This window comes from Dermacentor silvarum, chromosome 6, assembly GCF_013339745.2.
Source record: "Dermacentor silvarum isolate Dsil-2018 chromosome 6, BIME_Dsil_1.4, whole genome shotgun sequence".
NCBI lineage: Eukaryota > Metazoa > Arthropoda > Arachnida > Ixodida > Ixodidae > Dermacentor > Dermacentor silvarum.
Window position 1 is genome coordinate 75483461 of NC_051159.1, and position 24701 is coordinate 75508161.

General features: G+C 44.3%; 2 protein-coding genes across 2 annotated transcripts in view; one reads left to right on the forward strand and one right to left on the reverse strand.

The window, feature by feature from the left end:
• Positions 1–5553: 5553 nt before the first annotated feature.
• On the forward strand, positions 5554–6549 carry LOC119456725 (tigger transposable element-derived protein 6-like). The gene has a single exon (XM_037718548.1). It carries the CDS (start codon positions 5554–5556, stop codon positions 6547–6549), a length of 996 nt encoding a protein of 331 aa, XP_037574476.1.
• A 1823-nt stretch (positions 6550–8372) lies between these two features.
• LOC119455613 (transducin beta-like protein 3) overlaps positions 8373–24701 on the reverse strand; it is a 38708-nt gene continuing 22379 nt past the window's right edge. Inside the window, exons 14-22 of the mRNA XM_037717027.2 lie at positions 19930–19998; positions 19247–19317; positions 18671–18827; positions 18400–18458; positions 15839–15942; positions 14223–14294; positions 13426–13584; positions 9305–9398; positions 8373–8464 (exon numbers count right to left, since the gene is read on the reverse strand). Of these exons, the coding sequence (XP_037572955.1) occupies positions 8446–8464; positions 9305–9398; positions 13426–13584; positions 14223–14294; positions 15839–15942; positions 18400–18458; positions 18671–18827; positions 19247–19317; positions 19930–19998 (804 nt within the window). The 3' untranslated portion in view covers positions 8373–8445. The remainder of the gene's footprint in view (positions 8465–9304; positions 9399–13425; positions 13585–14222; positions 14295–15838; positions 15943–18399; positions 18459–18670; positions 18828–19246; positions 19318–19929; positions 19999–24701) is intronic.

The following is a 24701-nucleotide window of genomic DNA, read 5'->3' on the forward strand; positions in this document are numbered from 1 at the left end:
CGCTCTGTGCAAATGGCTATAATTTCGTTGCATAAACTTCCTCGTTGTTCGAAGAGGAGTGTGATGAGACACAAAAACGTTTCTAGTGCGTTATGGTTGACCAGAGCTTCACAAGATGTATTCACCAGCCGTGTCGTCACACTGGTGTTTTAGCATCGTCATCACTTCAGCGTCACCAAATTTCCATCATACCACCTTCGTCGATACACAGACGTCATTCATTCCTGCTTCGTCATTGTATCGCAATTATGCAATCATCATTCAATTGTGACTATGCCGCAGTTTTGATGCCATCGTCATTGCGTCGTGATCAGACAGTCGCTATCATGCATTCATAGTCATAACGTCGTGATTGTGCAATCGTCATTCGAGTTTAATCCTCCAGCTGTCACCATGCCAACATCGTCAAGTCAATGTCATCATACAATCATCGTGATCCCATTGTCCTCATGTCGTCGTCGTCCCGCTGTCATCTTTATACCATCGTCATCATTAGTTGTCATGCCGTCGATCGTCGTCACACTGCCTTTGTCGTTCTAACGACATCATTCCTTTCTCGTCATTACATCGTCGTCACTGTGTCGGCGTCATACAGCCATCATCATGCCGCCATGCTCATGAGCAACCTAAGCGAGTTACATAGAAAAGTGAGACGATACCGGAGTATGTCACATGTAGCCGAAGCAATGGAAGTTTGAGAATTACCACTAGAGATGTTAAATAAATTTCATTTGAGAAATACAGTCTTTTTTTTTGCGCTAGTGTTGCCATGTGGCATAGCCTCATAATGGAGCTAAATATAAGCATGCAGGCTCGTTTCATAGAGATATTGCAACAATGGCTTAATGTGTTGTCCATAATCCATGTTTCATAGTCTTCAGCTTTATCACTGTTCAAATTTCACTTATATTGTTCAAATGCTAATCACTTGCATTACCATCGACAGTCATGGTGAGATGAATTCTGCCGAATTTCTTCTTTCCTTCTTGCCAAACCTCATCCAACACATCACCACTGAGACTCTGCCAAGGTTGCTCGGCCTATGGGTGGTTCACGGGAAACTTTAGTGTACCTGTGCACAGTCAGCCGTTAAGCACCACAAATGCCTTGTCGTGTTTGGCGGTAGGTATGTATCTCTGCTACGCCGAGATTTGCCTGATTGCTTTGTTCGTAGTTGCGGCATACGTTTGTTTCGCTGGTTGCTGTTCAAAATTTTTTCCGAAGTGAATATAAATCCACCGCAAAACTGCAACGCGCAATGTCAATGCTTTTTTAATCAGAGCAGGGCGTCCGCCTCCTGCCCTTTGCTTGGCGCAATGCGCACTGCACTGCAGTACAAGCACAAGTCGCACTTCGCATGGTAATGCAAAGGCAGTTTGCAGTTAGTAAAATCATAACACGCCTTACTGACAGCATTACCATCGTCGTCGTGACATCACAGCAGTGCTTTCTTCTTAGCGCAAAATTTCCGTGCATCTGGACAAAATTGACTATTTCCCTAGAGTTCGCAGCACTGCCTCTGAGTAACAGAAACAAATCTCGAAGGCTATGCTTTAGTGCACTGCATAGGCCGTAAGTGACTGCAGAGCCACGAACGGATCATGACTGCCACATTTTAGACAGCACCGACAACCTTCAGATTTCAGATGCAGATTTTATTAGTTCCAAAAAAGTTGTTACAACATCAATAATATACAGACAAGGGTCCCAAAGTGAAAGAACTGTAGTGGGACCCTTGGTAAATAATACAACGTGGTGATATCTATACACAGCAAATGAACGCTATTATCAAACAACATCGACAGATTAAATACATTATTAGACAATTCATGTGAGAGAGATGTTTAAGATACACCGCCAGGATCGTAGTACAGTTATTGCAGGAAATAACACTAAAGTAACTTTTTAAAGATTTCAAGAGAAGAGCATGATTTAATAGTTGATGGTAATACATTCCAAAGAGAAATTGCTGCGAATGCAGATGCTTTTTGCCGTAATTGGTATGAACCATGGGTAACAATAAATTGTTATTAGCCACAAATCTAGTTACATTTTTATTCTGCAAAAGGTCAACTGTAATGAACGGAAACGTATAGTTATTATGAAGCAACTTGTGGAGTAAGACAACTATGTTAAACTGGAACAAATTGTTCGCAGGCAAGATACTGTACAAGCAAAATAACACAGAAGCCCTGTTAACTTTTACAAACAATTAACACAAGCAATGTTCTCCTTTTGGACACAAAACAATTTACTTAAACGAGCAAAATCTTCAGTAACATGTGGCAAACAAACCTAGTCATAAATCATACGACGAAGTCATCTCTACAAATCCTTGTTGGTAGGCATTATAATACATGTATTTAAAGAAAACATCATTAAAAAAAACAACTAATAGAGACAGGTTTGACAATCTCTTCTTGACTTTGGTCTTTGCAGTTTTCAACAATGGAAAACATACAAAATGCAAGGCACACGGGCATGCTTCACAGGAAGTGTGATGCTTTTCCTTATCTTACAAGCCCCTTGTTGGCATGCATTATCATATGCATTGGGAGCATTTCTGTCGTAAACCTATCAGGCCTTTCGACCCTGTCAGTTGTGGTCCTGTTTCATTGCTTACTAGCATACGCTCTTGCAACACAATATTTGGAATGCCAACTACACAAATCAGCCACCCTTCTTGAAATAGAAGATAGTTGCTAACCTCTCAATATCAACGATTTATGTAAACCGGGTTTAACCTGAGTTACATAAGTTTGTCTGGGGTTCGGAAATCGGGACTATCGGACTTTACCTGAAAATGAAGGTCCCTATACACTGTTCTGAAATATGCCACTAATATGCGAAAAACTTTTTTAAACATTGTAACAAATTACTATAAGCTGCAAACTCATTAGCTATATCTAATTTGTCCACTGCAGTTAATTGATGTAGTTAACTGATATGTGGTTTTGGTGCTGCTCTATGAATTTGTAAACTGTTGTGCTTCAGTTTTTAACAGCAAAGCTGTTTAAGCTTTTGGTTAGGCCGTGGAGCGTTAGCAGAAAACTGCGCCTGGCGATGACATCACCGCGCGTTGCCTAAAAACGCCCCGCACAGCTGATGCAAGGCGTTGCTAGATGACGCACGTAAAGTCATCGCTCGGCAAGGTTACCACCCTCGCCCAGGTTCCCTCGCCACAGCGCAAGGCGCAGCCAACGTATCCGATGTTCGTCGGCGTGCCCTGGCAGCAGCCAGCGTCGAGATGCGACATGCTGCATTTCGCACCAGCCTCACCAGCCAGAATGGACCACATGCGCATCTATCGAGCATGATGGGCTGGTGGATGGCCGCGGTTAGGGGAGGCACAAAAACCGACCCCTCTATAGTCCAACGTGTGCACCGTGCCGCCTAGATGCATGCACATTTTATACGAAACTATGAGTTTCAGGATGATACGAAACTGGGAACTCGCTGCACCTGTCGCCACCAGTATCCATCAGCCCATCTTGCTCAACGAGATGCGGATGCGGTCCATTCTGGGTGACAAGGCCGGCGCGAAATGCAGTATGTCGCATCTCGACGCCGGCTGCAGCCGGGGCACACTGACGAATGCTGGATATGTCGGCCACGCCTCGCGCCGGACTATTGGTGGCGAGGAGTTACGGAGTCGCCATCTGTCGAAGCGCCTCGCTTGCGTAGTATGAGAGATAAAGCCCCTCAATAAAGAAAGTAGCGACATGTTTTGAAGATCGCCGCTTTCCTCCTCTCCTGCCCGTTCTCTCGGCGCTCGGCCCTCCGATTGGCCCAATGCTGTCACGTGCTCTCGCGCGTTTCTTTTCTTGCTTATTGTTTGCATCCCGGTGCCAGATCATTGCGAGCGGTGTATGGAGGCACCACGCATCGCGTCCCCTTTGCGCTTTTAAGGCGTAGTGTTCGCGATGCCGTGTTGCTCGGCATTCGTGTGCAGAACACGTGAAACAGACGGCAAGCGACTCTTCCGGATTCCATCTGCGAAGCGAGACGCGGCACAGAGGAAGGTCTGGCTTCAAAGAATCAGCCGGGCTGATTTCAACCCAACACAATGGTCCCGGCTGTGTGAGGTAAGCGAGCGATTCTTCCGCAAAACGGAAGAATCGCTATGCGAGACCGCAAAAGCAGCCTTGCATACACCTGTAAGATGACCGCTGCCACGCTACTCAAATCCGCAAAAAAAAAGAAAAAAAATGCGTGGAGTAGTGTAAGGCTTCCTGCAAGCGAGCGAAGCCACTAGCCTCATTATCGACGGACCGCTTCCGCCGAATGATCGGTAGCTCACTAGTCAGTGAAACCTTTAAGACAAATGCATATATACAGCTGGTGGATCATTCACTCCCACAGCGTAGTCATTGTTAGAGGCCCGCTGTGCACGTTAGCCGCTGGCCAACGAGGGACTGGAGCTACTGAAACGCGGAGATGACGGCGCTAGGTCAACCAACGCTGAGGTCGCACGTGGCATGGCTCAGTTAAAGCCCGACTTAAAGGCTTTAGGCTCACTGTATCACCGCCAATACAGTAAAATCTCGTTACTACGAACACCACATTAACAAACTTTTCAGATTTACGAATTTTTCTAAAATCCCCGCCAAAATGCCTATATTTTCAATGTAAAAAACTTTCAGTACTACGAATTTCAGATTACCGAATATTTCAGAATAACGTACGTAATTTAATCCCGTAATCACAAGATGCTTCATTATTACGAAGTTCCGTTGAAGTTTCGGTACCGAATCCCTGAGGCTTACACCTATCATCATCATCTGCAGCAGCAGCCATGTGTTGGGGAACTCGTTTCAATGGGTACAGCCCCAGCAGCATCGGCATCAGCGTGAGCGTAGCGTATGTTCATGTTCGGACTCTCCTACTACGTCGTAGGCCTAGCGTCACCACGTTGGTAGCGATCGGCAGGAGTTTCGAAGTTATCGGTGCTGTGATTGTGTTGTGTGGTTGCGTTGCTGACAATGAGTTCTGCTGGCCCCCGCGTTAAAAAGAAGTGACGCCAGTTTACGCTTCAAGAAAAAGTGGACATTTTGACGCAGCTGAATGCTGGTAGAAAGCAAGTGGACTTGTGCAGGGAGCGTGACATTCCCCCGTCAACAATGGCAACGATGCTCAAGGATCGGGAAAAGATCGAGAAATTGCATCGAGAGTCACAGCTGGCTCCCTCAAGAAAACGGTTGCGGCTTGGGAACTACCAGAACGTCGACGACACCGTCCTCACGTGGTTTAAGGATGCCAGACAAAACGATGTGCCCTTGTCAGGCCCGATTATTCAAGAGAAGGCGCTACAGTTCGCGGCCGCTTTAGACATCTCCGGTTTCGATGCAAGTGCCGGATGGCTTTACCGCTTCCGGCAAAGGAATGGCATTACGTGGAAAGTTGCTTGTGGCGAAGAAAAGGCAGCAGATGCCGAGAGTGCGGTTGCCTGGTGGAACGAGCGCTTTCAAGAGATCGTCGAGTCTTTCTCTCCAGACGACTGTTTTCAATGAAGATGAAACGGCGTTCTTTTATCAGTTGTTGCCTGATAAAACAATGAACTTCAAAGGTGACAAGTGCAAGGGCGGAAAGAAATCGCGTCTCCGCGTATCGGTTCTGTTCTGCTGCAACTCCACTGGCACGGAAAAACTCGAGCCGCTAGTTATTGGAAAGTCTGCCAAGCCGCGCTGCTTGAAAAACATTGTCTCGTTGCCTTGCGACTACAGAGCCAACAAAAAAGCGTGGATGACACGAGAATTGTTCACTCAGTGGCTGCTGCAGCTCGACGACACAATGAAGAAGAAAGACAGAAAAATTCTCCTCATCGTTGACAATTGCTCGGCGCATATCCTGAACGTGCGATTGACCAATGTAAAGCTTGAATTTATGCCCCCCAATTGCACTTCTTTGCTCCAACCTTTGGACCAGGGCATCATCAGATGCGTGAAGACCGAATTTCGGAAGCGTCTTGTGCAGCGCCTCCTGATCAATATTCGACTGAAGCTACCCACACAGGTAAACATACGCCAAGCTGCAGAAATGCTGACATGGTCGTGGCGGAACGTGAAGGCAAGCACGATCAGCAACTGCTGGCGAAAGGCAGGCCTTTTAAAGGCTTTACCTACGCCACAAGACTGTGACTGCGAGGACACACAGGAGCTCAACCCAGAGGTTTGGGATGAGCTTACCGAGAAGCTTCCCGTCGACACCGCGGTGACCTTCGACGATTACATTGACAGCGACAGCGCGATGGCTACATCCACGGAGCTCACCAATGAGGACATCGTGAATAAAGTGCTAGAGCAAGACGATTGCAGTAGTGACGAAGACGATGCCGACACTGAATCAACACACGAAGAAGAACAAAGTGTTTCCAGCTCAGATGTTTTCGTTTTTCTAGAAAAGACGCGATTATTCCTCGGGCGCTGTAAAGATGTCCCCGATGACATTCAGAGGAAGGTCGAGGATGTAGAGGCGTTCGTCCTGCAGCGCGTGCTGTTTACTCGGCAGAAGAAGATTACAGACTACTTCAATGCAATAAATTGTAGTTAAACTGTGCTCAGCATTCTCGTTTATTATTTACGTATGTTATGCGCATCTGCTGCAAAGGTATGTAATTTACGTTCTTGTGTTGCATTACTGACATGGAAATATTGATTTTTCAGTACTACGATAATTCAAATTAACGAGTTAAATTCGGCGGTCCCGCGAAGTTCGTTGTAACGAGATTTTACTGTAGTACAGCCATGTAAGCACAACAGCATTTATGCATCCTCTCGTTGTTTCGGCAGCCAGTCATAATACAACGCGAAAAATTCCGATCAAAATACGAGTTCAAGAGCGCGAGCGACGCGTAGCCACAGCGTTTCATTCGGAGAGCGTCTGCTAGTTCAGCACCGCGTAGGGGAAGCCACGGTCGACAGAAAAGAGAGTGAACGCCGGTGCAGGAGGAGGTGAGAATGGCACGACTTTTCTTATTGAGGGGCTTTAATGAGAGATAACGCGGCACGCTCCTCATAGGTCTGGCCTGTCGGCACTCAATAAAAACATGCTGGAGTCCTCCTGGCTATTTCTGTAAGTACTCTCCGAATGAGGGAAGTTTCTTACTGTCAAAATAATAATCTTGGGCAAACAGAAAGCGCAGAATAGTGACACAGGCGATATCTATTTACCGAACACGTACAGTGAACGCTCATTGCGCGCAGTCGATTCTAAGTTTTGCAATCCAAGCTACACGCAGCTTCTTCGAGTTTGGGTACGTGTGAATTGGCTGACACCGGGCTCTGTTGCAGTGCGCATGCGGCGCTGCGGTACTGAGCAATAATAGCCTACCATGTCGGACGCCCTCAAAAGCAGCCACTACCTATAATAGTGCTTTCAAGTACTGTCAAGCAGGCACTCGAAGCGGGAAAACATCCCCACTTAAGCGAAACCATAGCGAAGGTAGGATTAAACTGTCGTTTTCAGCTCGCTTCGGAGCTTCCGAAGAAGAAGACGCGGCCGTTGTGCCCACGTGATCCCTCATAACACATCACACCGATGGTGGCGCCGGCTTTTCCAGTGGTGGAGCTCACCCACAATAGAGTGCTGCGCTTTCGCTGGCGTGGCGTCCCCGTACCGAGCACGCTTGCACGCAAATGCTACGTCGGACTATTAAGTGGCCTTCAGCCTCGTACTCGGGGTCACCTAAGTTCGGCTAAGAACCAGCCAAGACAAACCAAGTTAAGCAAAGTTGAAGCCAAGAACCAGCCAAGCCAAACCAAGTTAAGCAAAGGAAAGCCAAAGTTAAAGCTAGGGAAGGGCCACAAGCATTCGCTGTTTGCCCCGTCTTCACACCACTTAGTGTGAAGCTGCCCCTAATTTTATTTTAATGCTTTTTGTAAAATATTTGAGGCCCTAAATTAAAATTCCGCTTTTTACAGGCAGTAGAATTAAGTTCTTTTTGTAATTGCAAGAAATTCCATTGATATCAGTTCAACAGTTGTCTAATCAGAGCATTTATGGGTTTCACATGTACGTATTTGAATAGAAAAATCACAATCGGTGCCTACGTAAAGTTTCCTCTTGATCCAATGCAACAGCCCTCAAACTTCCAACCCCGTGAACCACTTACATGCCGTTCAGTTATCCCCTGCTCACATGTCTTCTTTTTTTTTTATAAAAAACATTTTGGTGCGCTCATTGTGACTCTCTAAGTGGCTGAATTTTTTATGGCACTTGAAAGAGGAAGACTGTGTCCAGAGAATAACACAAAACAATAATTATTTTCCTGATATTTTGTTTATTTTATTTTCAGTTTGTCAACCTCTACATATTTATGGCACAAAGTGCTCATCAATCATCAGCAAGCACCGTCAAGACTACACTTAAAAAGAATTTATAAAATATACATTTTATTTATAATATTCGATCACATACAGTAACTGTTCTGAACAGCTGAGGTATGCTTTATTCAGGTCTTGGCTCTCTGAAAAGGACAACGTTTGCATAAATTTGTAGCACAATGAACATGAACAAAAATAGGGAAAATATGAAATCAATGTTTCACGACTGCCTTAGAGGACATTAGGGGCAGGTGAATATTAAATATTAAAGAAACAAATCGATAGATCTGTTAATTTACACTTAAAGAAATATTTTTTTTACAATACGTAGTAATAAGTGAGCTGAGAACAACTGGTGCCTAAGAATTTTGCAACAAAAGAAAGACATTCCAAAAGGGTAGCAGCTTGGGTTGATTGGTGAAACATTACTTCAGACAAGAAAAAATAATGTTTAGTGTGCAAAGGAAGAAGGCAACAGGACAAGTGCGCTCTGTCCTATCCCCTTCGTCCTTTCTGTTACGCTTTGCGCACTAAAAAGGACTTTTCCTTGTGTGAAAAAAAAAAAAAAAAGCATTCATCAAAGGTCTATGCTGCATGCATTTTTCAATAGCCTTATTTGCCAATCTGATAATTAAACATGTGGCTGAATAGTCTGGTCTTCCAATCCCATAAAACTTGAATTATATTAAGATTACTCTAGGAATAAGGATTATAAACAGGAATAAGGTGCCTCAGAAAAGCTGGCCAACGTTTCGATAGGAGGACCTATCTTCGTCAAAGGCCTTTGACGAAGATAGGTCCTCCTATCGAAACGTTGGCCAGCTTTTCTGAGGCACCTTATCCCTGTTTATAATCCTTATTCCTCGTGTGCTACTCCATTAGTCAGCCATCTTTTTTTAAGATTACTCTGTGCTTCAGCAAAACCAATATGTATGCACCATATAATGTGACATTATATATATACATATATATATAGTACGTACCCCGTGTTGAGTCCCACAAGCTTCATGTTGCACCACAGGTATTCCAAGAACATTGCCTGCTGCTTGAGTCTACTGACTCGCTGAAAGTGCCGCTCTGTGGAATACAATGCAAAATGTGTGTGGCAAGCCCCTTTACCCAACCAGAAAGCTTTCTGAAACACTTCTTGGTTGTAAATGTCTCTGCAAACACATGGCCCTCAGTGTCGCATTCTAAAACAAACATGCAAGAAGCATTCACAATTTTTTTTTTTTTAATTTTCATTTTGAATGAAAAGTGTGTTTATTTAGTGCTTCACCTGCTACACTAGTGTTTATTTACCTATTTCTTTCGCAGATGAAGCAACAAACTTGAGCACATAGAAAATTTTATTTGTCTAGCACTGGACTAATACGAAATGCCCTCACTTAAACCAGACATTGAACATTTCAATGGCCCAATAATGAGTAAGGAAAAAGAGGCGTCAAAACAAACATACACAAAGCTTGCAGAACAAGCTTAAATTCAATGCAATAGTTAGACAGCCACGTCAGGGTCTCGTTCACATTCTAAGCAAAATGTTTTTGTCTTAGTACGTATCTGTACTTTCGTACCATCAGCGTAAAATAAAACGAGAAGAGAAAACAAATGATCACAGTGCCTATTACCCATGATTACATGCAAAGCCAACATGCAATTACTCTATAGCGAATTGCTAAGCATTCAGTATCCATTTCATATCTTGAATGGAGTCGCCGTTACAAGAGCAGGCAACGTTGGAAATGCAGCAATGCATAATAGTTGCTGTGGACTTGTTCGCATTTAAATTTATGTTGATATATAGTAGTACACCGTGTTGTTATATGGCCCCAAACTTGTACAACCGCCACTCAGTAACGTTTTTAGACATCATCATTACATTTTATTTTCAATGATGAACATCTCTGCCATTGATTTCCTAATTAGCCATGTCTCGTGCCAGCTGACACCATCTTATGCTTGCAAATTTCCTCATTTCATCCGACCAGCTAGTTCTCTGACATCCTAGACTATGCTTCCTTTCCCTTGGCAAGCATCCTGTAACTCCGACAAAACATCAGTTATCTGTCCTACGCATTATGTGGCCTGCCCAACTCCATTTCTTTCTTTTAACCCTCAACTAGAATACTACTGGCTTTTCCAGTTTGATCTCTATTGACACCCCTGTTATGTTACGCCTATACATTTTACCTCCATTGCTCGCTACAAAGTCCTCAGCTTCTTTTTTCAAGCTCCTTTCTATCCCTTTATTTCCTTTCCTAAAGCCAGCCTGCTCTCTGGATTGAGTCGAGCGTTGTCCTCTTGGAAAGCCTGATTCCTTAATTCCTCAATATCTCCCTTTTTATGGTTTTCACAGCACAGTGCCTAAAACTGACCAATGGTGTCGTCTCTGTTCAGGCTAGCCAGTGCGGTTTTAATAACTGGCTTGCCCTGCATTGAGAATTGTTAACTAGGGGAGCGCAAATACCGAACAGTAGATTTCAAATCGAATCAAGAAAACAAAACAACAAATATTGAATCGAATATTGAATATGATACGAATTTTAATGCTTAGAAATTTTTGCAAGAAAACCAGATGCTGCTCATGCTCAAAAGTATGTTCTCTGTGTGTAAAAAAGAATGTTGCTAGCTATCTAACTTTATTACCTAGGTCCTGAGACGTACAGTATGGTCTACTACGGCAGTATGGCAACTGCCTGGTCTACAAGTTTTGCACATGCGCAGCCTTTGAAAAATGTTGTTTTGGTTATATAGTGCGATACCGCCTATAGTGTGCAAATTCGCGATTCAGGCAGCTCACGTTATAAGTAGGGGTGCAAAAAAAAAATCAAAATTTTCAAATACGAATCAAATACGAATACTTAGCTTTGAATATCGAATAATAATATGCACATGCGTTTATTAACAAGTTCAATTAATTTATGTTGGAACATTACAATTACACTGTCAATGTTAAAAATCTAGACTAGTACCGTAAGCCACTAAAGCACTGTATTTGGCTCAAGTTAACATGAAAAATTTTGTAATTCTCACTAGCTGTTCTCGCCAGCCTGTGCCTTATTAAACCGCATCAAATGCCCATAAACTCGCAGACATTTGACCCTGTGCCAGTCATCACTCCTCGCACTTGCTGTCATGCAATAAGCTCAGAATTGGGGGTGGCGTTGAAAAGAAAAGACAGAGAAAAAAAAAAGAAATTTGTCGGCCCTTCTAATCCGTGAAGATGGTTAATCAGCAAAGCTGAAACTTGCGGCCTTGGTGTTTATCATTGGGTTAATCCCGAGGGTTCATAAAGTATTTCTCAATTATGAGGTTACACGCACGTTTGAGTACGACAGAGAGAATGTCACTGATGGTATGCCCGCAGTCCACCGTTGTTGCTTATGTTCGATGTCTCGAGTTTGCTCGGCAGCGTGGTTAGCAGCATTCGCCCGACATTGCCACTTGCGATTCCTCAAAATTAACTTGCTTCAAAATTAAATCTGTTCGTTACGTAAGATAATGAATGGCTCATACATACCCCCTTAAGGAATGGCTCATACCCTCCTAAACGCGGCCTCCCCATTACGACGACACCCATTACGACGACAGAACAGAAGTGAAATTCTACGCTGGAATAATTAGCGGCAACGCAGAAAGCTGTGGAAGCTGATGACGACGACGAACGCAGGAGCAGTGGCACGAGCACGAGCCAACTGCGAAAGGAGACGATGCCCGAGCCAATGCTGATGATGATAATTTTCTGTACACAGGTGATTTTGCCTAGCCACATACGATTTCATCTAGACACATAAATCTTCACTTTAAAAAGTGCACCCTCGCTGTCCGCAAACCCATGCCCCTTGCTACTAAAAGGCTGGCTTCCCCGCGAAGTTTAGGCATTTAGTGGGTAAGTGTGCTTTACAGGCGAAATTTCACTAGCAGCACGAAATCATCACAAAATTCAGCACAAAATCGCCCCAATATTGTTACGCGTTATGCCGAGCATGGAAGAATGCGCCAGAAAGATGGTGAAGACGACAATCTGGTCAGCGCTCGTGTTGTTGTTCTGCCATCTTGCCTCCAGCCGTCTCTCTTTGTAAATATGTTTAATTTTCCTATCCCTTTTGCTACTATCATCGCCGTGGCAATATTCTCAGATTAGATAGAAACAAATGTTAAGAACCGTGTTTGCTCCCACACAGCCAGCAATATTCGATTTCATTCGAATATTCGTATCAAAGCAAACATTCAAACATTCTCGAATATTTGTACACCTCTAGAACTTATAAGCAATCTATGCTGCCTTCCCGCATCACTAATATTAGCCTTCTGAAACCAGCTTTTTTTTCACGTGCTTACGTAACCCGGAAATATTGCCAGCATGAAGTGCAAAACATTATATTTGACCCTGTACCAGTATTTCGTAAACACCAACCCATGATTGTGCAGCAGCCAGCATAGGCAATAAGTGCGTGTTGTGACCCAAATTGCCTTTGCATCAATCTCTTTTTATTTATTTGAGCACATAAATTAAAATATTTTAAATCTAGAGCATGTGAATTCTGGACGATATTTTCATAAGACCTTTATGCAACCAATGTTATCCATGTGACCAACCAGTTATTTAAAGGTTGCACATGGTTCTGTAGTGGCAGATTAGCAAAATAAACTAATGGTCTGCACTTTTTCGATGCTATAAATCTGTACTTTTTATTACACGTCCAGTGAAACATAAACCTATGGCTTAGAATTATGACTGTGTCCATAAGGGTTACATCAACTCTACCAGGTTGTTTGGTCAGCTTTTTAATTCTGCTTTGGAGGGATGCAATAGCGTGGCTTCTTACCACTGCCTGCTGTGCCAATTTAATCATGCATGCTGCTACACGGTGGCTACTAGGATAAATCATGTGCAACTTGGCATCCAACATTGGGAGTATGCCTTCAATTTGAGAGGCTGTGTTGCATGTGACCCACCTCCATTGTCTGTCATGTGACACTACGCACGACAGACTTGGCCTGGCAGGTGTAGAAGGCAACAGAAAGGGGTCCCACATAGTGTGGTGCTTGTTAAACAACTGACACAGTTATCTATAAGCATTTGTGACAAGAGGAAACTGACCTGTATAGGGGATGAAAGCTTCAATGGTGGCACGGCTGTTGGGCATCCCCAGCAGATGTTTTGGGGAGTGCGATTTCAGTGCAACATTGAGAACGGCCTGCGCTGCTGCGCTGTGCTTGCTGTTTGTATTCCAAGTGGATGCAAACTTGAGCAGAAGGTCTGGAGATATAGAAGGCATTGAGCTCATGAGTTCTTTAACATTGTGTATCATTCACAGAATTTGTGTTGGAAAATGTTGTGCCCTGAGAAAGTATGATTTGTTCACTTGTTCTAAAGCAGCACAAGGGGCTATAAGAGGACGCAGTTAAGCGTCTCTGACCATCCAGGGTTCTTTAACGTGAACGTAATGCTCAGTGCACAAGTATCGATTTGTCCCGACCCCACTGAAATACCACCATTATGGTCAGGAACTGAACTTGCAATCTGGTGCTCAAAATTTTTTACGTTATGTTCTGAAGTCCAAAGTTGAGATGCTTGGCATGAAAGATAGAAAACACACTGTGAAAGAAATGTCCAACCAGCATAGGGTGATTTAGACAAGCTGGCCAATACTTCCTTTGGTTGTTGTACTTTGGTCAAGGCAGCTTCACAAGTCATCATCCTCAACATGCTATAGTGACCTATAAGACACTAATGACAGGGTCAATTTTCTTCAATAATGCCTTGTCACTCTATTTCTTGCCATATTGTTCCACTGAAATGACAACATTGAGCTCGCGCACACTGCTAAATTCAGAAGCACAGCTCTAGCTATGCATGTAACGTTTGACCATATTTAGGAAAACAGGCTCACGCACCTATTTGATCATCTCTTAGCGGTGACAAGGCCTTTGTCAGCTTCTCATCCCATTCATCCTCCAGAAGTATCTCTAGAGAAGAGAGAGAACAGGCTGTGTGGGAAAACAATCCAAGCAGACAAGCACTACTCCATTGAGAGACCCCGAACACATGATACAGAAGAGCTGCAATAAGAGCTAGCAGAGTGATTAGCTTTCATTCACCAGAAGACAAACAGGCTATGGGTAGCATAAGCATTACTTTGCAATAGAAGAAGCAAAGTAGAAAGATTCAAAAATGTAAACAGTGCAGTGTTTGTAAACCTTGAACTGCTTTAGCTACACAATAAACTTGCCAAAGTTGAAATAACTAGATGTCTCTTATGCTCAACATAGCTAAAGCAGTTTTCACTTATCCAGGCTATGTTTTGCTAAGCGTATAGCACAGTAGAACCACACTGATACGTTTTTCACGGGACCGTAACAAAAAAACTTAAGCGCCGGGAAACGCAAGAGTCAAGAAACCGGAAAAATTTAGAAATAAGAGTAGTGGTAAACTGCATACAATTTTATTTTAATTCTTTTGTTTTAAAAAAAGTTGCAGTTTTGCCCAAAAGCTAGAGCATCGATTGCGATAGCAAATTAATATACAGCTATACAAAGTAAGGGTAGCAGTTCTATCGCTGTATAAACTTTCAAACATTCGCTTACTAGCTGAATTAACATGCGTGGTGTCAGCGCACACAGGCAAACATGAACACATCACACTCAATGAGCGTGGACACTTGCTATCAAAACGCTGGTGTCAGGAAGCACCGCAGCAGCAGCGAGTGAGGTGACCTTCGTGCTGTTCATCACTTCAATGCGAACTGAGTGCCGAGAACATACAGCACGCACAAAGCTACGAGCTGCCAATACACCTACACTGCCTAGACTCTGCCCTCAATGCACATCGCTTTCAAGATACGGCCCGCGCAGTACGCCGTTGACGCCAAAGTGCAACGTCGCGCGGGCACACACTTTTTCCAAGTCGCAGATCGGTTTCAAGATACATCTGCCATGTCATCATTGTTAAAGCAGTTGGCCCACCAATGCTACTGGCTGATTTCGTGATTGCGAGCACATTCTCAGTAATACATACAACACCAATTGCTAAACTTTAGGTAAATAAATAAAAAATATATATCTCCGCAATTTCAAAAAGACCAAAAAAGAATTTAATTTTTGCACTGCGAGTAACTGCGTCTGCTGCACGTGACCTCTGAGATGGCAGCGGCGTGCTGCATAGCATAGTCTACTGCGACCACCATGGCGTGCCGAGAAAAGGCCTATAATGCATAACAATCAACTTTTGGCCGGCGCTTTGCTCCCTTGTCTTATCCGCTGTGTACCTTCCAGTGCACTAGCAGAGACGAAAAGAGAGAGGAAGTCGGGTATCGGGGGCGATGACTCCCCTTATAGCTAAGGATTGGAAAAATTTTTGTGGCATGAGGTCCGTGTGACGACATAGTTTAATAGTGAGGCCATTCTCTGATTAGTTAGGAAAGTGTTTCAGGACCCCTTTAATGCTAACCATTTATTGCTGCATAACTATGTTCATTCACTGCTTAGAAATGTCACAAATCACCACCACACACCCTTGATGATGTTCAGTGCCCTGAACGGATGCTCAAGTCTCAGTGCGAGCTGCAAGGCCTTAGTCCACTTCTTTTCTTTGAGCAAGTTGCTAAGCTGCTGCTCCCTGAATAAGAGAATAGAGGAAGGAAATATACATACAATACAATTAATCACAGACAAAAGCATTCAGGGTGCATGCACATGTGAAGACTGAGGCATGCTGACGTAGTTTTGATGGCAGCTCATTTGGTTTTGGAAGCACAGAGTAACACATATGCAGCCTTTGTCAAAAGAAAACAAGCCAGTATGCCAGAACTGAGAGTGGGCGATGGTGTACAATTCTAAAACCTTGTAGCAGCACACAAGAGAGAAAGGACGGAGGAAGACACCATGTTGGCACCAGAGTTTGTGTTACGCCTTCCACCATCGTTCACCTTTGTGTGATGCGACTACTATACTAGATTCACAAGCCAGTGCAGACATGACCAAAGCCAACTACACAAATTATTAGTTCTGTCACATACATACTGTTTTATACCTCTGGCGAATGAACGCTCACTCTTGCACTTCAGTGCTTTCTGACATCAGGAGTTGCATGGGCCCAACACAGCACCATCACGTCTGCGCAACACTTATGGTTTATGGCCTGTTTTGTATACAAAAGAGTCACACAGAGCTTGCACAAGTGATTGCAATGAAAGGCACTCTCATGCTCCCCTGTAACACGATGCCTGCCAAGGTTGGGTGTGATTGCACAACTGTTCTTGCCAGTGTGATGAGCTGTGTCTGCTTCGGAGGCATGCATTTTCATACTGCATATCACCAACTCCATGCAGTGCAGTGAAGGTCAGGGATTGGTTACGTCAACCAATCAGTAACAAGAGCTGGTTGTGCTTTACAGAGAAGGGAACAGGGCTCGCCCATTGTGTGAGATGGATCCTTCCATGAAGTTTCCATTCAGCCAGTGTCACGTGGAGGATGAGCAGAGGCGTATGATGGAGGAGCCTTTTCGATTTTTTTTTTCTGGTTGGCCAAGATGGCACATAATTTGCATTGCACTGCATGGAGTTGGTGTGATGGACTATCGAGGCAGTTTCCATAGCAGGCACCACTCACTAAAGCAATTGCTGAAATGGTAGATCGTATGACAACCTGAGGCTGATGTCAACAAAATGAAAGTACGGGAGAACAACCACACTCAAAAGTGCAATGAAGCATGCATGCACTTTTCTCCAGCCTAAGAATGACATGAGCTACTAGCAGAATGCGCAGCAGTTGGCCTCAAAAAAAATTAATAATAATAATAAATTGTGGGGTTTTACGTGCCAAAACCACGATCTGATTATGAGGCACGCCGTAGTAGGGGACTCCGGAAATTTGGACCATCTGGTGTTCTTTAACGTGCACCTAAATCTAAGTACACGGGTGTTTTCACATTTTGCCCCCATCGAAGTGCGGCCGCCGTGGCCAGGATTCAATCCCGCGACCTCGTGCTCAGCAGCCCAACACCATAGCCACTGAGCAACCACGGCAGGTAGCAGTTGGCCTCAGTTTCCATTTGTGCATCTTACATATTACCTGCAGTAGAACTTCTTTCATGAGTTCCCTCTTGTTCAGTGACAATTATTTTTGTGGCTGCCTGTACAAATCAGTAGGCGGACAAAGTATGGGTAAAAATTATGCTGTGCATGGTAGTTCTGAGGTTGAAGCAACATAACAAAAGCAAAGATTGCTGGTTTTAACATCCACCCCTTTAGTGCTGCATATTTTTACTTTGAATTCATTTTAATTTAGTCCTACTGCCATGCCATTTACTGCTACAGCCATTTGCAAGGCATTTTCCAGTGGGCAAACAGCAGCACGCGGAACTGCTAAAAAATGTCCTTGCAAAAGCACCTCTTGAGAAGTTCTCCGCACTTTTGTTTACCCACTGGAAAGCCTCATAAGATGCTGAGCACAAAGGCACCAGGAAATTTCACCATCTTATAATTTCAGCTTAGCAAAACTGCATTGAATCTGTAATAAAATGACATCTAGATCCCTAAAACTGTTCTGCTCATTGGAAAATGTAGCTTACACAACGTGCCTTAAACACACATTGTGTGTGCACGAAAACTGCCTTTTGCTTGTGTGTCTACAAAAGATTATAAGCATTTTCATGCTTCATTCTAAGAATCTAAAATTCTATAAACAATGCAATTTGAGACAGTCACACACTCAAACACCTCTACAATGTACGCTTGTACAAAGAAATTACCTTTAAAACGAAGGAATAACTCTGTCCCGATTATAGTGTGAGTGGTACGACGCGTGACCTTTATAACAAAGTGAATTGCATAACGAAGGATTTCGGAGGCCCCAAGTACTTCGTTATAAAGGCGTTTGACTGTATTGTGTAATGTGGACTCCCTAATAAATCGGCAAATGGCAATAAGGTGGGGCGAAAAATGGGTGCTATGTTAGCCACAACTTACAGCTGAGAGACATAATTACCCCGCAAGAGCCTTGTCTTCAACCCAACCATTTCATGTCTTCTTTTTTTTTTCGAACTGACTTTAAAGCAAAATCAATTTTTACTCACTGCAAAATCAATTCCTCCTGCTTTGCCAGAGCTTCCTGCCTCTCCTCTGATGTGCAATCCTGAAAGTGCAACAAAACACAACAGGCTCAAATAATATGCAGATCTGTGTTCGCAGGTGGGACTCTGCTCAAAGCCAGGCTCAAACACTACCAACTGTCATTTTTACAGTCTCACATAGGACGAACCTTGCACAAGTAAATATAGTAATGAATTATGATGTCACTGTTTGGACATGTTAGAGCGTAAAGTACAAAACGAGAGCTTGCCGTACCTTCCAGACCAATATGGTGGAGTCAGCTGCACCGGTGATGAGCAGAGATTCGTCAGAGTTGACAGCAAGGGCCCAAGCCTTGTCCTCATGTTCGTCCAATGTCTGCACACACTCGTTGGCATTCACATTCCACAGCTTCAAGTTGCCATCAGCGCCACTAGAAGTGAACATGACAAAAAAAAAAGGTTCGCAAAGCTTTGAAAACATGCATGAACTTCCACTGCGATAACCGAGTCAACATGTGTTTCTTGTAGGCTGCTTAACATCTGCATCTTCAACTGGTACGTATGAGCACTTTACGGTGTGGGAGCGGGGAGAGAAAGAAGTGTAATGAAACACAGATGACAACTGCCACAATGCTCGAAAAGCCTAGGCATGGGTCTACATAATTTTTCAAATTTCAATCTGCCAGATAAATAATCAATTTCATCAGTCCTGTCAAGATCATGATCATTGATCATGATCAAGATCATGATCACTGATCATGATCAGTCATGTGTAAATGCAACCGATCCTTGAGTACGAAGCAGTGCTTCAAACTTATCATAAGTGCTTAACTGGAGTGCTAAGTCTTACCTCGAAAGAAGCTGCATCCCATGAGCTAGAAAGACTACCTTCAGCACAGAACACTCATGACCTTCAAATGTCTGAAATGCGGGCAAAAAAGGGAAGAAGAACGAAAATATTATGACAAACTGCTCTACTATTCATCATCTTTCAAGTAACATTGTCTATACATGAGCACTATTTGACCCCTAATTAAACTATCAACTGTTTCGAACACAATTAAAAAGCTTAATTAAGGAAGCACTAACAAACTTCCAGGAAACCTCAAACAACTTAAATGAAATACAAACAAGTGATAAGTCCAGGAGATAACATTTCCAACAGAAACACTTGAGTTATGTAAGTTAGTCCGGATTTCCTTTTAAACACCTGTGGTTAGTTAACATGCATGATCATTACTGCCTTCCAACCCACATCAGAACACTGCTGCTAAATCAATGAATCAAGTATGTGGTCCCATGCACCCAAGCAAAACACAACAGCCACTGAGGCAGGCAAAATATAAACTACTGATAGCTATCAAGGCGTTACGGCCAACATATTTGTCCCGTGTACTGCAGAAGATATTTATCATACAAGTAGCACAAGCTGTACATAAAAGAAGCAGCCTATCTAAGTTAAGAAAGTCCTTGTAGACAACACTAACAAAAAATGCTGATATGACTTAGATTAAGACAGTGAAAGTCTATTACCTTGACACAAGAAAAGTCAGAGATAGACCAAAGCTTGATAGTTGTGTCGGCAGACGACGTGGCCAACACCTGGAAAAAAAAAAAAAGAAAGGGGGTGGGACAAGAAAGTGGCACAGAGGGGACAAGAAAGTGGAGTCAGAAAGAGAACTTCTGGCAAAATAAAATAAATAATTTTAATAAATAATTAAGGTCCAAAAAAAATTACACCATCTTCCCGTAGGGGAACCCTGAGTAGTATGCGAAGCAGCCATGGGGTCGACTCAAGTTCCCACTAGTTTTCAGTTCGTTATTTCCGTTAGGTTGAGGTTTCCTTTCGGCTTCGCAAGCCTGAAGTTCGGGATCGGCCTGTCGCCGCTGCCGTTTCGTGGCAGCGGCTCGAGCCCTCTTCTCTGCGTCGCTGTCCACGGCGCTGACACTGGCGTTGACGCTGGCGCTGTTCGTGGCACTCATCGCGGCGTTGCGGGAGGAGAATGAGAGGAGCGGAGCGCGCGTCATTATACCGCGAGCTACAGTGGCGCCCCCCAGCGGTGTTTGCAGCGCCTACCGTCGAGCCTCTAACTTAAGCGGCTTCGCATTATCGCGCGCAGAGCCGCAGGTGTTGCCATTCGTTGCACAATCCGGAGAGGAGAGGAGGAATGCCAAGAGGAGAGGAGATGAGACAAGGAGAGGAGGGGGAGGAGGATGCGCATGTGCAGTGCGGGTGTGGACGCCGCACGGAGCGTCGGATGGAGAGATGGACAAAGCCCCCGCCATAAGCTGCTTCGCATCTAAAATTGTTTGGCGACTATATTTTTGTGCTTGCAGACTTTGCACCAGCAGCAATTGGCATGCAACTAGGTGTGAGAGACCCATGGGTTGGTGCGCTGCCGGTGGAAGCATGGTCTGTTAAAAATCACGAATACAAATTACCAGGTGTTTTTGCATATTGACATACTGTTTTTACCCGAATCTAATGCACACTTTTCTTCCTGAGAAAATGGGTCTAAAGACTGCCTGCACATTATAATCGGATATGAAACTGCATTCGTTGCGTTGGTAACGGCTTACCGTCAAAGCCGTCAGATGCAGCGTCATCGCCATCACAAAATGGCGACAGAGCACACTTTTGCCAAGGTTGCTGATGGTTCATTTTGTGCTCGACTATGATCAAGAGTGGTATTCTCAAGCCAATAACTTCCAGAGATACAGTCAAACCCGTTTATAACAAATTCAATAGCTCCGTCTTCTTAATATCTTATTTTTTGTTCCTGGCACTTTCCCACATCTGGCTCAGTTTTTTAAAAGCGTTAAAGAGCAAAATGCAGCGTTGTAGCTCTTTCAAAATGGAGCCTAGCCAGTTCTGATTACCTGCCATTTCGAAACTACAAGCACAGCGCCGCCATTACTTTTTCAAGAGCTTGTTATGTATTTTACTAACAGCGGGACAATAGTGGATCCAGAATGATGGCGAAGCAATCTAGTTAGCTGGAAATGCTGCAACCTGCTGGCATTTTGCAAAGGTCTTGCCGTCAGCCATGTCACGTGCCGAAAGTCGCAAAGTTACATTTTCTATATTGCTTCGGTCGAAAAAGTACGTAGTTCGAAAGGTAGAATGCCATCGCGATGTTTATCGGCAATGAGATAAACAAAGCGTCGACGAACCGCGATCTCCCGATAACGCCATAGTAACTTCTGCCTACTCTAAGCGAGAGTGCCGCTACCATGACGTCCAAGATTGCATGCGGTGCCGCAAGTGTACAACAACTAAAGTGCCGCCGTCGTGGCCACGACGATAGCACCTATCGTGGAGACCACGGTCATGGTTCTGCCTTGCCCTGAAGCATGGTTACTCTGGCATGGTTGAAAGTGAGTGACTTTCCTCGGGGCTTCTGAAACCCACGTGTGGTGCTCGCTGATCTTCGCGCAGCCCTTTAGGGACAAAAATCTGAACAAAGACATGTAAAAAACAACAACGGCAGTCGTACCTTCGTCGCTGTTCTACTAAAGCGGGGGGGGGGGGGGGGTGCGGCCGTGTGCCCACTTCGGTCGCGATTCCGTGTTTCAGAACATTATGTGCACCCTACTTTTACCGCAACCGGTTTTGAAGCGTTCATTGTAACAGTACGCCACTGTTGAAAACGTTCGTTATACATGGGCGCAGCTTTAATAGACAGGGTCGGAAAATCGTAAATTCAGTGAAATGTGGTCGCTATAACCAATAAACCATTATATCTGGGATCGTTATATAAGTACGTTTGACTACACTATCAATTTAGCGAGATATTACATGATTCGGCACCGAATAAATCGGCCGCCAGTGCTTCTGGCGCTGCGCCAAGTTCACTATCTGCTCACATTGACAGGAACGCTGTTGGCCACATACCACGACAAGTTTGATACAGTCTCGCGAAAGTGATAGCAGTATCTAGGCGAGTGATCGCTCAAGAATGCCGCCCCTGTGTGCTTGATATCTGTGGTCAATGAAGCGCAAATGGTGACGGCGTGCTGCTTTCATTATGACAGCTTGCTAAACAAAAAAATGTAGCAGTTTCACCCGAAAGGCGAAGCATCAATTGCGATAGCAAATTAGTAGAGAGCTATACAGAGTAAGGATAGTACCTTTATCAGCTGCATAAACTTGGACATGCAGCAGCACCGGCAACACGCAGAACTGTTGTCGACGCCGTCGGCGTTTTGCCCGCGTTCGCACAAAATGCGTACGGCGTTGTTGACTGTTGCCGGAGTCTCTGATATAAATAGGCACTTGATGCCGCAGCTAAACGTCGCCCCCTTCCCTCCCCCTCCCGCCCCCCTCCCCGCCACGGCCTTTCGCGCGTCGGAAGAAGGCGCGTTTGTTCTACATATATGGTGATTGTAAAGGAGGAAAGAGACGCCTACTTCTGCAGCCCTTAAGGGAGCACGGCGCAGAACGCGCGTTTTTTCTTCGCCGTGCGTTCACTCCCCGTGAAAGCACGCGTCCCTCGCGCCCTTTCACTCGCACATACAGCGTTCAACGTGCGGCGACGATTTCATCTCCACTGACGTCATACGGAACCTCACGGCAACGGCGACGCCGACGGCAGAAATGTGCTTTGGAGTGTCCATATAATTGCTATCGCAATAAAAATACATCTGTGAAGGTAAATTCTGCACATCTCGTTTTTTCTGATAGCAAACATGGGGGGCATGCTATAGTTTCCTTTTACGAATTGGTGGCATGTTACATACAAGTGAACATTTATTTTCTTACTTCAAGCCTGTGAAAATTGGATGCGCACTAGATTCTTTTTTCTGGGGTTTTACATGCCAAAACCAGTTCTGATTATGAGGCACGCCGTAGTGGAGGGCTCCGGATTAATTTTGACCACCTGGGGTTCTTTAACGTGCACTACAACGCAAGCACACGGGCGTTTTTGCATTTCGCCTCCATTGAAATGCGGCTGCCGGGGCCGGGATTCAATCCCACGACCTCATGCTCAGCAGCGCAACGCCGTAGCTGACTGAGCCGCCCCAGCAGGTTGCGCACTACATTCAGGGCACGTTAGAATCAAGTATAACGGTACACATAATTAAGACAGTACCATTGCATCATTTTTAATTGGCAGGAAGTTCAAATTAATGTTATTCCGCTGTAGTATAGTCTTAACAACTTAGTATGTCGTTCACATTTGTTCACTTAATGCTAAAATCACCTTTGAGTTGCATTCATTGATGTCATCTGTTGATGCTATTTTAGCACTTTGAAAACAACTAGCACTTTGAATTTTAAGATGACACTGAAACACACAATATGACAGGCACAAGCGGTAACTTCTAACTAAAGTTTAATGCCAGACACCTTGAATAAATACACAAAGGAACACAAGCAAAAGAAATTCTGCACTAGAAACCTAAGAGTTACGGATTACAAACTAGCCCGAACCAACACTTAACTGTTTCGTACTAAAAGTATTATTAGGTTAAAGAAATGCACTTGCACTAAAATTCTTTATCGCTACAGTGCAGTCCATTTATAATGATACCACATATAACGACATACCGGTTAGAACGATGAGTCGACTTAAGAGTATCAACTTATGCATTAAGGCTACAAGAAAAAAAAACATAACGATATGTTATTCACCACATATCAGATACAAAAATTGAAAGTTTGCCTTCTGGGCAGTATTTTCCATGCAGAATAATCGTAAAATTTCCATTGCCAAGTTCCCCTTAGTCGAGACAGGGCAAAAAGGTTGCCTACGCGAGTTTGTATCTGCCACCATTACAGCGCAGCGCGTCCCGCCCGCACCGATTGCGAAAGCTACAGAGAGCATTGCGTCCGCGTCACCGGCGATCGCGCGAGTGTCCAGAGAAGAGAAGAGCGGAAGAAAACAAAAAGGAAACAAAGAAAAAAACGAGAAGCGAACGGCACCTGCGCTTCCTATCTCCCTCTCTCTCTCAGCAAGCGCAGAAATGTGCCACGGAAGCAGCGGCAGCGATAGGTGCGCCGACAAAGTGCAAAGCTGTATCGCTGGAAAGAAGTACGAGCTCACGCAGTCGATATTGATGATTCTGAAAACTGGGAGCGCCACGATCATGACGGCTAGAACCAGTAGCCATGCCGATCAACAGAAAAGGCGGGCTTTATGCACCAGGGCGAAATCCCCATGGGTGAAACCAACGCGGTGGAAGCCACTGACATTACCGAACTCTGGGAGCACTTCGCTACTAACGATGAAACAGGTGGTGCTTCGACGTCTGAGTGCAGATAGTGCTGCCTCATTCTGCGATGAGGCAATCGTTGTTGCGAC

Coding starts and splice junctions, on each gene's coding strand:
- LOC119456725 (XM_037718548.1), top strand. CDS start 5,554: ATGAACTTCAAAGGTGACAAGTGCAAGGGCGGAAAGAAATCGCGTCTC.